General features: G+C 45.4%; 2 protein-coding genes across 6 annotated transcripts; one reads left to right on the forward strand and one right to left on the reverse strand.

Moving 5' to 3' along the window:
- Positions 1–718: 718 nt before the first annotated feature.
- On the forward strand, positions 719–6,696 carry LOC133900345 (transcription factor LHW-like). Of its 2 annotated transcripts, XM_062341440.1 has the most exons (11): positions 721–1,369; positions 1,839–2,006; positions 2,132–2,213; positions 2,618–2,659; positions 2,743–2,802; positions 3,450–3,561; positions 4,105–5,183; positions 5,310–5,411; positions 5,556–5,696; positions 5,792–5,917; positions 6,089–6,696. In XM_062341440.1, exons 1-11 carry the CDS (start codon positions 1,278–1,280, stop codon positions 6,248–6,250), a joined length of 2,166 nt encoding a protein of 721 aa, XP_062197424.1. In that variant the 5' UTR covers positions 721–1,277; the 3' UTR covers positions 6,251–6,696. The 2 variants fall into 2 exon arrangements, with proteins under 2 accessions (XP_062197423.1, XP_062197424.1); XM_062341439.1 differs by having other exon boundaries at positions 719–1,369; positions 3,450–5,183.
- A 244-nt stretch (positions 6,697–6,940) lies between these two features.
- LOC133900346 (BEL1-like homeodomain protein 7) lies at positions 6,941–12,108 on the reverse strand. Of its 4 annotated transcripts, none has more exons than XM_062341441.1 (5): positions 11,906–12,108; positions 10,463–11,271; positions 8,896–9,275; positions 8,314–8,374; positions 6,941–8,210 (listed from the first exon to the last, which is right to left on the reverse strand). In XM_062341441.1, the coding sequence occupies exons 2-5, from the start codon at positions 11,165–11,167 to the stop codon at positions 7,350–7,352; spliced, it is 2,007 nt and encodes a 668-aa protein (XP_062197425.1). In that variant the 5' UTR covers positions 11,168–11,271; positions 11,906–12,108; the 3' UTR covers positions 6,941–7,349. The 4 variants fall into 4 exon arrangements, with proteins under 4 accessions (XP_062197425.1, XP_062197428.1, XP_062197427.1 ...); XM_062341444.1 differs by lacking the exon at positions 11,906–12,108 and adding an exon at positions 11,733–11,885; XM_062341443.1 differs by lacking the exon at positions 11,906–12,108 and adding an exon at positions 11,655–11,672.
- Between the last annotated feature and the right edge of the window lie 2,598 nt (positions 12,109–14,706).

Below are 14,706 nucleotides of genomic sequence, written 5' to 3' on the forward strand. Positions count from 1 at the left end.
TGGTCGTTATCTCAACGGAAGTGGTCAACGTTGATGAGGTAGGTGTGAGCCAATGAGCAGAGGTAGCCGACGCTCATCCGTGGAGGTGATCGATGCGTGACTGAAGTTGAGGTTGTTACCTGTCAATTCATGTAGGTGGTAGTAGGAACCGGAGACCGTGACCGAATTTTGAAAATAGACTAAAAGAAGAAAATATAGTACAATCATTAAAGATCTTATCGTAGTTTTGAAACACTGGAAGAAAATGACACATTATTAATTGTCCTCGGCCTTTCATTATATAATGATCATTTATCTTGATTTAAATTTTAAAAATAGAGTGATAGAAGAAAAGAAAAAAGCACATTGTAATCTAGAAAGATGAAGTACGACACGTTTAGAGTAAGTTATTGGCTAATTGATCGTGATTTACATATTATACGAGATGAGAGGAGACAGAGATCAACTTTAATTGTTAATCGTTTAATCTTGTAATATATCATTCAGATTTATGATAACTCGTCTATTTTATAAGAGCGTAAAAGTGTATAGATATAGATGGAAGATAATAAATTAGAAATTTCACGAGAAACAATTTGATTTGCGAGAAATCTGACAAGAAGGAATTCGGCAATCGGACGGATTTGCTATTAAATAAAAAGGGCAGCCACAGCAATTCCCCATTTTGCCCTTTGTGGAGGAAATGATGGCTGTCTTGGGAGACGCGAAGCCAGGAAAAAAAGGCAAGTAAACAAAGCAGCAAGAGAAAGAAAGCGAGAGACGCGCGCACACACAACAGTGACAGTGTGATACCGCCCCAAGTGAGAACCCAAAGGCCAAACGGAGGCGAAGAGACTACACGAGAGGGGAGGGCAGGAAGCAAAGGCTGAGCCGAGCCGCTGAGCTAGAGCACCACTGCACCAGCAGCTAGCGACAAGGTTGAATCCGAGAGGAGGACAAGCCGTGGCTGCCGCAGCAGCAGCAGCAGCAGCCGCTTGTGAGAAGCGCTCGTCTTCTACTCGCGAGGCGACGAATCACAATCGCTGAAGAAGCTGACATCTTGGTCCCACCCACCCGCTCGGCAGGGCGCTCACCACCGTGTGATGGCTGCCCGTGCGCCGGCGGCGAGGGGAGGCGTAGGTGCTCCTGTGGCAGCGGCGAGGAGGGGCGGCGGTCTCCGCGCGAAGCAGGCCGGGCGTGCCAGCTGCCGCGGCGCCTAGAGCGGGCGGAGGCGGAGCTAGGGTTCTTGCCAGGGGGGGTGCTGGGGTTTTAGCGGAGGTGCGAGAGGGGAAAGGGAGATGGCGGTCGGGGACGCGCTGCGGCGGCTGTGCGAGGAGATTGGGTGGTCCTACGCCGTCTTCTGGAAGGCCATCGGCGCCGCTGACCCCGTGTAAGCCGCCGCCTCCACCTTTTCCTCAGTTCTTTCGTTTGGCGTTCAAGCTCCTCCTGTTCAATCCCGTAAAAATCGAAGCTTTTGGGTCTTGTTGCTCATTTCTCTCCGAAATGTTGGATTTTTTGCGCTGCTTCTTTGTTTGGTTTGGGAGGCGACCATTTTTCGGTGCTAGTTTCTATGTGGTAGATTGATTTGCTAGTCATTTTGTTAACAAAAGAGTATTTGCGCTGGAAAGAGAAGAATTAGGATCCTGTAGATTAACTTCTCTTGCAAAGTTAGGATTCTTATCCTAGCGTTTACTGTAACAAGAGTAAAGAAGCGAAGTGGCTACTTGTGGAACGTAAGAGCTTGAATTCTTTTGATAATCTTGGATGCCTATGTTTGTGCTTATTGCTTCAAGAATGTTGCCTCTTTTATTAGCATCTTTTTTTCCTCATTTTTCCCTTGTACATGTGCTTCTGTGCAGGCATTTGGTGTGGGAGGATGGTTACTGTGGCCACACGTCATGCCCTGTCGGATCTGAGCCTTCTGAAGCTCTGCCCACAGAGGTCGGCTGCTCTGCTGCTGCTGCTGACACCATCTGCTCGCTCGTCAAGAAAGTAATGGCGTCTCAGGTTCATGTCGTGGGCGAAGGGTAAGCAACCAACCATAGCGCCATCTTCCATTTCGTCAAATGCAAATTTAGATCTTCTTGGTTACTCCATCTTTCCTCTGTTACTAGATGCAATGTTCATGGCTGCTGCACTTGTGTATTGTCAGGACCGTAGGCCGCGCTGCTTTCACTGGCCATCATCAATGGATCGCTCATGGCACTGCCAATGGTCACGGGCTCTCATCCGAGGTACTAGCAGTACTGGAGCGCTTTCCTTCTGAATTGTGAAGTGAAATAAATGGGAACCCAATTTCAGTTTTGTCTGATTCCATTTTGCTGGCACCTCATTTAATGCCTTGTGGCGGAGCCTCCTTCTTGAACTTTTGGCGTCTAGTGAGCTGCTTTGATTTTGGTCTGCTCATTCTGCAAAATAAATGGTCCGTGGGGTATGCTAGTTGTAAATGAACACATCAACCTGTTATAATATAACCAAACAAAACTGAACAGTGCAGAGGAATATTTGAAATGGATCGTCTTTGAGTAGATCATCATGCCACTTGTGTAAAGATCTTACAAGTATCTTTTATGCAATTCGGTTTTGAGTTTTCATTACATTGTTTTGGAGATCTTGTATTATGGTTTCTCTTTCATAGGTGGCTGCTGAGATGAATAATCAGTTCAGAGTTGGCATTCAGGTGAGTAGATATGGGCATTGGAAATGGTAAATTATCTAGTCGCTTTGTGCTTCTGGAACTCATTTAAAACTCTTTTTGTGCAGACTATTGCGATTATTCCTGTGCTACCACGTGGTGTTCTACAGTTGGGCTCTACTGGTTTGGTAAGGCCTCAAAGCTCTCAATACATGCTAGAAAAGTAGAGAAATCCTTGATGTTCTATGCTTTGAAATTCGTTATCTTTTGTTGTTAAGTAGCCGTGACCCATGAGCCAACACGAGTCTGTCGAAGTTGTTGATTGTGGTCCAGTATTTATCGAGATTCTGGTATAAAGAATATAGCTATCAGACTAGGCTCCACAAAATAATGCTCCAGCTGTGGATGGTAGTGAAAAATGGAAAGGAACATTAGTGCATTGCCAAATGAGTACATGCCACTCAAGCTTTTGGATATACAAACTGCAAAACATGGTGTTTGGACCACGCAACTGCACATCTGAAAACCTATTTTTAATGCTACTGCAAATTCAGAATGTCATTGCAAATTCATGGCAACATTTCATCTATGCCTCCAGAGGATGGCATACTCACCCATCTCTGATGTCCTATTTCATGATGGAATATCTTGAAATCTTGGCATGTAAAATTTCCCAGTATATGCTATATCCTTTGTTGTGCTCAGTGTTACAGATTATTGTGAACAACAGAAAAGGATCTCAAAAGGCTTCTTTTGCTTTAATATGATGGTTTCTGTGGGTTTTTCTTTGCTCTCTAAGTATTGGAAAGTTGAAACAATTGGCTAATTTTGGCAGGTTATGGAAAACATAAATTTTGTGATGTATGCAAAGAAGTTGTGTTCTCATCTAAACAACCGTTCAAGCTTGGCTGTATCTGCTTCAGTTAAAAATGCTTCAAGTCAGCATGGTCAGTCACGTTCTTTACATGGATCCTTTCATGCCCACTCTGATGACAGTAGCTCAAAAATCAGCAGTCAATGCCCTGTAACTTCTGAACCACACAGCTGTCCTGATACTGCAACTGTTTCAATTAGCACACCACCAAATGCATTATTGAATGCATCTTTGCTTAAGGTTGCGCAACAGAAAGGTCAGCCTGTTAGAGAGCACATCACCTGTGCCGAGCCTGATGTTAGGTTCATTCAACAAGCATCCTATTGCGAGAGCCGATTTGGAAGTAATCCACAGAGTGTTGCTCTGAGTTCAGGTTTGATCTCCCCAAGTTTGACATCAGTGAAAAAGCAACCACTCTTGATGAACAGCATTGGGCAATTAGAATTCAGCAATAATGCATATTCATCCGCAGATTTGGCAAGAAACATCATTTTAAAATCCCTTGTGCTCCGGGACCCTTCTGTCTGCGAAAATACAAACATAAATATACATCATGGAAGATATGTGGTATCCAATGATATAAATGGTCCTGGTAATTTTGATTTTCTCCCTGTAGGTGCCAGAGTAAACATGGCTAACTTGTATACTGGTGTATCGAGTCAAGTATTGGACCAAAGATGCCATTCCACTTCAGGAACGTTGCTGCAGAAACAGCCTCTAGTTCCATCCAAGGCTCCCGAATCTTCTGAATTCTCTACGAAAATGGAGAATCCAGAAATAGGGTCATTTCAAGTTCCTTCAGTTCCAGCTTCTGAATCTGATGGCCAGGTTTCTAATGGCTTGAGCACAGGCCGAGGAAATCAATTGAGTAGGTCAAACCATATCCGCCAAGACCAAAAGATTAATAGAGTTAGTGATCCAAGTGCTAATGTCAGAACGCAAATAATGAAGAATGGGGATGAATGCGACCTCCGAGGAATACCCAGTGAGAGAGCTTCCTCGTTGCTTGTGGAGCCTACTGCAGATAATGACTTGTTTGATATGCTTGGTGCAGAATTTCACCAGTTCTCACGCAATGTGGGTGCTGATTTGATCTCCTGGAGTGGTGCAGAGTCGCAGAATTCAGATAGAGATGTGCCTGAATCATCGATATACCTTGATAACTCTGCCCTCTTCAGTTCACTAGATAACGAGCTTCACCATTCTGGGATCTTCTCACTAACTGATACTGATCAGCTATTGGATGCTGTCATATCAAATGTCAATCCAGGTGGCAAGCAGTGTCCTGACGATAGTGCTTCTTGCAAGACTTCATTGACGGACATTCCTAGCACAACTCATCTTGCTCCAAAAGAGTTCAAGCCACATGAGTCCTCCGGTGCTCCTTCAGTGCTAATCAAGCATGAGTCGGCACAGTTTGTTAAACAACCATGTTTCTTTGATAAGTCTGAGGACGGTTGCCTTTCCCAAAATAACGGAATGCACAAATCTCAGATACGTCTGTGGATTGAGAGTGGTCAGAACATGAAATGTGAAAGTGCATCAGCTTCTAACAGCAAGGGTCTTGATACGCCAAGCAAGGCAAACCGAAAGAGATCTCGACCAGGAGAGAGTCTTAAGCCACGACCAAAAGACCGGCAGCTGATACAGGACCGTATAAAGGAGCTCCGTGAACTTGTTCCGAATAGTGCAAAGGTATCCTCTTGCAAACTTGCAAATTTTAAGTTTCTATGATGATAATTGAACATTTGAATTGCATTTCTGAACTTCAGAGTATCTGGAATACTGTGGTAACAATTGTCATCTCATTTATGTCAACAGTGTAGCATTGATGCTTTGTTGGAGAAAACAGTTAAGCACATGCTTTTCTTACAAAGCGTGACGAAGAATGCGGACAAACTCAAGGATTCTGCAGAATCTAAGGTATGCACATGCTTATCAGTCTTACGCTTGGGTTATGACGAAGAAAGTGATGTTATGGCTTACTTGATGAGGTGGATCTGCAAATTTTACTTAGTTCTCCTTAGTTGGAAAATGTCCTTAAAATGAAGAGTCTTCTTCAAGCAGATACTTGGAGGTGAAAATGGCCCCCTTTGGAAAGACTACTTCGAAGGTGGGGCAACTTGGGCCTTTGATGTTGGCTCTCAGTCTATGACATGCCCAATCATCGTTGAGGATCTTGACCGACCTCGTCAGATGCTCGTGGAGGTAATGACTATTCTACTGTCTTCCTTTTATTATGATGTTTCACCCGGAACACATGTTACTGTGATAAAAATGTGATGACATTAGTGCCTCTGCAGATGCTTTGTGAGGATAGAGGAATCTTCTTGGAGATAGCTGACTTTATCAGAGGACTTGGATTGACTATCTTAAGGGGTGTAATGGAAATGCACAAAAGTAAAATCTGGGCACATTTTACTGTTGAGGTAATATATCTAAATGTATTAATGAGGCATTCTGTCAGTTCAAAGTCCAAAGTAATATAGAAAAAGGTCATTCCATCACTAGAGCTATGTAGTGATGCTGATGAATACTACTTTCTGTGGATTTACTTCTCTGCTGATTTATCAACTTCCTGGTCGGCACTGTTCATGCAGGCAAACCGGGATGTAACAAGAATGGAAATCTTCCTATCACTTGTGCGCTTATTGGAACCGAATTGTGATGGAAGCGGAGCAGCAGAGAATGCTAACAACGTGAACATGCCTCTTGGTTTGGTGCACCAACCTGTCATCCCAGCAACAGGTCGCATCCAGTGAGAAGTAGAGCAAAACCCTCAAACATGTTCCAAATGCTAAGAGCAGGAGTTCAGCTCACTTCCGCCATGACTAGCATTGCCAATATGCCTGTGCACCACCTGCTTTCCTGTGACATCTTAATCTGGGCAAATGTGCATCCTTCTTGGCGCCTGATTGGACAAAGTCTTGACATGAGATGCGAGGAGACAATGACTCGACGACACAGATGATCATTTGGAACTATTTTGCTGTATAATCTTTAGTTTATTTGTTAGTGCTATTTTGTCGTATATTAGTGGATTTTTGAACTGTTATTCAGAATGGAAATTCTTGGGTTGATTAGTTTCACATTTAAAAAAAAATGCAGAAACCCCCCTTTATAAGTCTCTCGTCCCTTCTGATGTTAGTGATGTTACAGTGTAAACAGATTCTTAGTTATTACCCTTATCAGATTGCTGTGTTGCTCATTGCTGTCTACAAAATTCAGAGGTTGATCTGCTGCCTTGAATTATATCCCCTGATGTCTGTACTGACTACTGAGACTGCAGAACCTGCAGAACTGAAATAATCTGCCTCTCCATTTCCTTCTGCACTACGTGAATCTTGTTGCAGCAGATACTCCTTACTTTCTTTTTCCTCTTTGATAGCAGTGTAGAGAGATCAGTTTTACAAGAAAATGTTTAGCTTGCCATACTTGCTTATAAGCAGATATACATCAATAGTATGACATGGTACTACCATTGAGTTGCAATGTGCTAGTATTACATACTATCATAACAGTAACCAAAACCAATACTAAATTACTGAATACTAATTGACCAACTACCACATACAAAGATACAATTCCATGTCTCAATTCCATATACCCTTTAACATACGGTATACCCCCCAATCCCTGTATATAAAATCTTGTACAATGTTTTGGGTATAACTAGTTAACTACCATTCTATACCTATATACATTGCCCCATGATCCCATTTTTACATTCCCAAAACCTATGGGCCAAGCTTAACTACTTATATATGTAAGCATGTTTAGGCTTGAGCCCTTTATTTCTATACAAGCCCTAAATTGATTAATGGATTGATGGACTGATTAATTGCATGGACTGCTATGCTACTATGCCACGAAGTCCCTCATGAGCTGAGCCGCGAAGGACTTGGTGCTCTGCATGTTCATGTCGTAGCCACCGGCGGCGCCGTGGCTGGCGCTGTCGCCGGCGGTGCTGCCGCCCATGAGGAACGACGCCGTCTGCTCGCCGGCTGCAGCGCCGTGCGGGAGCCCGAGCGTCAGCGACACCCCGCCGTTCCCGGCGAACGCGAACGTCTGATCCGAGCCGAACTGCCCGTACGGAGCCGGCGCGAACAGCGAGTACCCGCCGCCGTCGTTGTGGTGGTGGTCCCTGGCGCCCGCGCCGCCCCCGCTCTCCATGAACTTCATGAGTAGCTCCCGGTGGTTCACCTCCTCGTGCTGCTGCCTCGCGGCCGCCGCGGCCTGCGCGTGCAGTGCGGCCATGTCGTGCACGTGGTGGTGGTGGTGGAACGACCCTGCCGCGGCCGCCGCCGACTCGTCGCCCCTCGCCTTCTTGAACCTACGCTGCATCGCGGCGGCGCCGCCACTGCCGTCATCCTCCTCGTCATCCTCATCATCGTAGAACCCCCCGTGCGCCGTCTGCTGGTCCCTGGCGAGCTCGAGCAGGGAGGAACCATGGACGCCGCTGACGCCCTTGGTGGACGCACTCTCCGCCGTGCCGCCTGCCACGCGCACCGCCGCCTTCGACATGGCGGCGCCGCCGCCCGCCCTCGGAGTGACGCCGTCGACGCTATTGTTCGTATCGCCACTCTTGCTTCCACCGCCGGGCTTCCCCTCGCCGTTGCCGCCGCCGCCGCCGCCCTCCTGGTTCTTGGTCTCCTCCAGGTACATCTCCTCCACCATGGGCTTCCACAGACGCACCCTCGCGTTGATGAACCAGTTCGACACCTAAACCAAAAAAAAAATCCAATTTTTCTCACAGTTTTACACGGCCACAGTAACAATGAAAGCAAGAACACGTAGATTAATCCAGCAAGCGATCGTTTCTTGCCTGGCTCCTGCTGAGGCCGGTTTGCTTGGCGAGCATGATCTTGTCCGAATCCTTGGGGTATCTGCGTGACAACACGGGCATCCATGCGGACCAGTCAGAGGCGGACACGAGGCGCGAGTATGCACCAGTTTGGGCGCGCACATACAAAAGGCGGTCGCTGCTGGCGTGTGTGCACATATGCATGCAACAACTAATGCAGCATGCATGCATCCATCATGCGTCGCATGCATGGAGCCATGGACACGAAAGCAAGGAGCCAAAAAGCAATGGAGTACATAGCTCGAAGGGCTTGCAGTTGCAGGGCCTACGTGTCTTGCTCCCGTACAACAAGACTACAAGAGACTACAAGGGAGTACCAAGAGCTCATGATTAGCTACTGCAAATGCATGATTCGTACTGACGTGCAATCATCATTGCTAGGCTCTTATGGGTGCAGGAAATTTAGTATGTTGTGCAGATTTATACGACTCGTGACAAATGCATGTACAGATTTATGTTGCGAGCAGTGCACATGAAGTGTATATGAGCTGCGTGCACGTCTGCTGCATGCATGAATCCAAGTGGCAGTAGGAAGGAGCTTACGGGTGCAGGAAGTGCTCGAAGAGCCAGGCGCGGAGGATGGAGACGGACCGCTCGGGGAGGCCGCGCTGGGGGCGCCACGCGCCGCCCTGCATCATGCCGAGCTGCTGCAGCGCGCGCTGCTGCCGGAGCTGGTGGTCGATGTACCGCAGCCGCGACCCAACCGTGCGGCCGCCCGCCGCGGCGTCCGCGTCCTCCCCGAGCGCCCGGCTCGCCGCGCGCACCTGCGCCGCGATCGCGTCCCGCAGGCACCGGAACTGCCGCGAGATGGTGCGCAGCGCCAGCGCCGTGTACGTCCGCGCCGACCCGGCGCCCGCCGCCGCCTCGAACGACGACGACACCGCCTGCATCTGCCCGTGGTACTGCCGGTACCGCTGCTCCACCTGCCATCCATGACGACATCAGTTAACCATTTACCAGTTCGATTAATAAACTAATCAACTAATCAGGAGGTGTCATGTTATAGCTACTACCATATATATCTGATTAGTTAGTTGATTAGTGATGATCCAACAAACAGTTCCTTAACAAACTACATCAATGCTGATCGGAACAATCACAACCGCAACCATTCCTGATTTTTTATTTTTATGAGGATGATGAGAGATGGGAAGAGAGAGAAAAGCTTTTTTTTTCTTTTTTTTTACTAGTAGCTAGCGTACAGTGTACATCCATTAACGGGCAATTGCATCCAAAAAGAGACGCGCATTTGATCAGGCAACGAATTGAAGCATGTTTGTACTGGCGTCGACAAAGGACAGCCAAAAGAATCGTACTGATTTATTTGTGCATGCGTGGTCTGATCTTATCTGAAAAATATTTGTTAAAAACCCTCCACTTGGTATATTTCATTCACTAGATGAAATCGAGGATTTGGTTTTCATTGCCACTTGCTAGTTTCATATGTTCTTATAACTTCTCTTGTACTTTATTCGATATAGTTTCGTTTTACTGCTAAAACTGCCTTTTCTTAAATAGCTACACCATGCTTCTACCCTATGTACAAAATAGAAAAGAAAAGAAAAGGGGAGAAATAGTGATGAAGAGTTTACGAACCTAACCGTAAGCACTGGGAAATCACTTCATAATTATTCCAAATAGAGGGACAATAATTGGTACTAGCTGCTGCTATGTGATAAAACTTGTTTGATTAAGAGAAGGATTTAAAGTGGGAAAAAGTTTGGAATATCCAGCAAATTAAAGTTGTACACTGTTCCAACAACTTGTGTCACTCACTCATCTTTCAGAAAAAGAAACAGCAAAACAAAGACAACTGAAAAGCGAATGGCTCGTAGCCTTTTAATAATAGTGTCTAAAACTGTAGAGGTAGGCAAACAGCAAAACCATCAGCAAATCTCTCTCTCTCTCTCTACCAAATTGAGAGGCAAGGTTGAATTATCACAGACAAAACAAAATTATAAGGAAAATTATGAATCCTCAACAGAAATTGGAAAAAAAACTGAAATTTTCTAAAACAAGAGAAAAGATATAGAGAGAAAAATAAAAATTCAAGTGTTAATTAATCTTGAAATAAAGCAATACTACTATACTGAATTATGTTGTTACTGACCTCGTCAAGCATGTTGATAAGCTTGCTTTTCTTCATCTGCAGCTCCTGCCGCTCCGCCGTCGACAATTCCGCGGCGGCACCGCTCTTCGCCCCGCCACCGTCCTCCGTGCCGCCACCGGACATGCCTTCCGAGTCCTCCTTCTTCTTCACTGCTGCCATGCTCTTCGCCGCCGCCGAGGTCTTGGCGTCCTCCACACCCTTGCTGACGCTCACCACCTCGTCCAGCAGCTCCTGCGCCGCCTTGAGGTACTTGGAGCTCATCACCATCTGCCCCGGCGACGTCGCCGACGCCCCAAGGTACTTCCCCTCGTCGCCGGCCACGGCAGCCACCGTGACCGGCGGCGCCTCGCGCGACGACAGGCTGAGGACAGCACTGACCCCCGCCGTGCCGGGAGTCTGCTGCGGCGGCGACATGTCCGCGGCGCCGGTCGTGGCCGGGGTCCACAGGTTGTAGCCCGACGGCGGCGCCTGGAGAGGGATGCCGACGAAGTGCTGAGCCGCCGACGGCGACTGCTGGTGGCCGAATGACGCAGGGGTCATGGTGCTCACCGTCGAGTTGAGGAGCATCATGTTGGCCGCGGCCGGCGTGTGCGTGCTGGCGTCAGCGTAGCCGGCGTAGCTCGGGTTCATGAGGTACAGTGTTTGTAGGCCATCGGTGCTGGCCTGGATGTCCGTGCCGGCGCCGCCGTGGAAGTACGCAGCCATCGCCGACGCCTATAGATCGACGGCGAATTCTTGCCTATGTATGCACGTGCACCGAAATTCTCCTCAATTAGCTTCAGTGCAAGATCACAAGCTTGTGGTTTTGCCTGTCAAGAAGAAGAGCCAAGATGTTAACACTTCAGAACAAGGGAAAGAAAAGTGAAAAGAAAAATTTAAAAATACCAGAGCAGTGATTTGAGGATGATGTGAATTGAGAGGTAAAACTGGATCCATGAAAGAGAGAAGGAAGAGAGAGGGGGGAAGAGAGATGTAGGGTGCATGTATATATGCATGGAAGAGCGAGGAAGAACACTGATGCAAGGGTACAAGCTATATCTAGCTAAGCTCTAGAAGAAGAGGGTGGATGAGAGAGATGTGGAATAGGCATCAGTATCAGAAATATATAAATAAGAAAAAGGCAGGCATCCATCTTCATCAAGTAATTTAACAAAGAAACGGTGCACAAATGTCAACACAAAAACACACATACACATACTGACATACAAATCACCGAGCTTGCTCACCATCTCTCTCTCTCTCTCTCTCTCTCTCTCTCTCTCTCCGTTACCTCAAGAATTGATCCAGCTCATGAGCCCTTGCAAGTGCTGTCCCTTGCACATAAGAAATATGGCTGCGTCTCTCTCTCAAAGAGGAGAGAGAAGGTTTGAAGATCCTAGCTAGAAAGAGGCAGCAGGAGGGCGGAAAGAGGAGCAAGAAGAAGAAGAGTGACGTAAGAGTTACCAATGTATCAAGAGCATGAGATCACTCATGTCAGTGTTGAGTACCCGTTGCAAGTTCCTTTCCCTTTTGCTCTCTACAGAAGACACCGGCCAGCCTATATATCTTTCCTTCCTCTCTGATCTCCTCCAGCTGAAAGGGAAAAGAAGAGATAGAAGAGGGAGGGAGACTAGGCCAATTAGCTAAGTCTTTAAGAGAGAGAAAAAGAGAGGGGATGAAATTAAAGGGCAGTGGAGGAGGAAGGATACCCACCTCCCACTTCCATTATCCTCACAACCCCCACATACCTTTTCCCCCACTTCCCCATTAATTTTCTCTCTAGATTTCTAGCTACCTAGAAGATTTTTTTTCTCTCTCTCATTAAGCATGCATTTTAGGTGTGCAACCCTATTAAAAAAATTTAAGAGTACAAGTCGAGCGCACACTCACACTCACGCACTCACACTACACTAACGCCCACACACACTCACGTGGATGCGTCTAAGCATATATCTAAATAAGATTGGAGGCATAATCTCATGTAGTACGGACACATATTTTGATCACCGAACCCACCCACATGTGCATGTATTATTCCTCTCAGAAATTAATCATAAAAAATACGAGCATCCATGCCGAGTCTAGGACTCAAACCCGGATAAACAAGCGAACAAGTTCCACCACAGAGGCCCTAACCATGCTCAATTCGCCCATCTGTACAGTTTTGGCCTTTGATGAGACTAGTTTGAGCAAACAAGACAATCGGAAAGCTCGTGTCTACAAGTAGGAGTAATTGTGTCCTCAAATAATATCTATGGACTTCTAATCTTCTATGTACTGTTACACACTTGACATCAAATTCAATTGCAAAGAGATCCACTTTCATTGGAAAATTAATTATGGTGAGCTCACTCCCAATTTTTTAATAAGATTGTAAAAAAATCTCTCCCTTCAAAAAGACCATAACCTAATTTTTAAAATTATTTCAAAGAACATTTTTGGACAAAATGAAAGCCGTTTTCCCGTGAAAGGTACTACACAATGTTTTGAACTTAGAAAGTTCATGTGATTTGACATACTTTTTCTCCCTCATCATTAGTTGCAGGTGTTGCAGAGAGAGCCGCCATAGTACTACTACTCGCGAGATCTTCCTCTGAGAGCGTGCTGAGAGAGAGAGAGAGAGAAGAGAGAGAGAGAGATTGGAAAGGAAGTTGGGGATAGGGATATATATGTATCTGGTGTACGATTGGCGCAAGGGCTGTACGTAGGCCATAGGGCACATGAATTGAGATAGATATGGTGAGAGATGGATAGCCGGCTGCCCTGACACATGTGCCCGTGTGTGTGTGTCAGAAGAACTAGGAAATGTCCACGTCTAGGCCTTGCTATCTCACTTTCTTTTTCCTTCTCTTTCTTTTCCTTGTGGAAGCTGTCTAGGTCAGAATTTTAATACAGTACCTGTATTACTATACTTATGTGTGTGTGTGTATATATATATATATATATGTCTCTCTTTCTTCTGGGTGGGGGACTGCATGCCTTGAAGTGTCCTTTTGTCCTGCTAAGTGAAGCTAGTAAGCATGACAGTCTTCACTCTGTTGTTTTTGGGTCAGATGATGGATGGCTTTGGAGGTAAAGATATTGAAAGCTCAGGAATCCAAAACCAGTTGCATGCATATCTAGGAATTGATTGATATTTCAGTAAGCTGGTACATATGCATTTTCAGCTAGCACATCACAAAATTATTTGAGGTCATGTTGGGCCCACATTATTTCTCAGTTAATTGCTTACTTGATTTCCAACCAATGATATGTGTGTGTGTGTGTTACGATGGTACTAGGGAAGATATTTGACAACAACAAAAAATCCAAGAATATCTATTGCTCTTTATGCAACTAGCTAACTATAGTGCTAGTCACAAGTATTAATATATTGTTTTACATGTTTTGTAGATCTATTATGATGCCAACATATTCAGAAAAGGATGTCCTAGTCAAGAAACATTTCATTTCCACACACACTAACAAAAAGAGAGTTTTGTTAGTGTCATTGTTGACAATCATCATCTTACGAATGACATTACCTACGAAGTTAGTCGTAGTCTATCAGTTTGACCTGTTGAAAAATACATATATAGTAAATAACCAGAATATCCTAAACACTGATCATTGCAAGAATAACGTATGCATCTGGCCAGAATAACTTTAAAGATTGCTAGCTCATTAACAACAATTTAATTATGCATCCCATCCTGATTAGAACATGTGTATATATAAAAATTTTTGATGGCGCAGCACATGCATTCACATTCATAGCTACATGCAGGAACATTCTTGCAACATATTCTTCGATTTAACTGGTCTTATTGGAGCAGATAGATGTTGAAATTTCCTCAAAAGGCCAAAAAGGTTGTAAAAGCAATGGACGTGAAAAGGGCGTATGACCATGCATGAAAATGATGTAAGTGACATTTGTGTGTGTATTTTATTTGTGAATAAGGTTGCATAAACTCCAATACGTGTGCGCGCGTGCATGTTCACTGATGCCATTCCAGATATATCTTAATTGTCACCCCAACGAGTGCACATAGCAATTGATATTTTCGTCATATAGTATATATGGCTATAGTAAGCTTGTCTCTAGTTGTTTGACTTGCAATAGAGGAATTTAATGCACTTTGTGATGATCTGCAAGACTAATCCCCACGATTTCTTATTTTGTAGGCATGCTTTACCATTGGATGCAATCAAAGGTTCAAGCTATAATAGGTCAAGAATGGTGGGAATCAAAATGGGGGGCCCTGTACACGATAGCATACGAAAAT

The sequence above is a fragment of the Phragmites australis genome, chromosome 19 (genome assembly GCF_958298935.1).
Source record: "Phragmites australis chromosome 19, lpPhrAust1.1, whole genome shotgun sequence".
Taxonomy (NCBI): domain Eukaryota; kingdom Viridiplantae; phylum Streptophyta; class Magnoliopsida; order Poales; family Poaceae; genus Phragmites; species Phragmites australis.

Bases quoted from the DNA above. Each gene is read 5' to 3' on its own strand.
- LOC133900346 (XM_062341441.1), bottom strand. From the start codon at position 11,167: ATGGCTGCGTACTTCCACGGCGGCGCCGGCACGGACATCCAGGCCAGC. The intron at 9,276-10,462 runs GTCAGTAACAAC...CATGGATGGCAG, and splicing joins TTATCAACATGCTTGACGAG to GTGGAGCAGCGGTACCGGCA. The intron at 8,375-8,895 runs GTAAGCTCCTTC...GTTGTCACGCAG, and splicing joins TTCGAGCACTTCCTGCACCC to ATACCCCAAGGATTCGGACA.
- LOC133900345 (XM_062341439.1), top strand. From the start codon at position 1,278: ATGGCGGTCGGGGACGCGCTGCGGCGGCTGTGCGAGGAGATTGGGTGG. The intron at 1,370-1,838 runs GTAAGCCGCCGC...GCTTCTGTGCAG, and splicing joins ATCGGCGCCGCTGACCCCGT to GCATTTGGTGTGGGAGGATG. The intron at 5,184-5,309 runs GTATCCTCTTGC...TTATGTCAACAG, and splicing joins TTGTTCCGAATAGTGCAAAG to TGTAGCATTGATGCTTTGTT.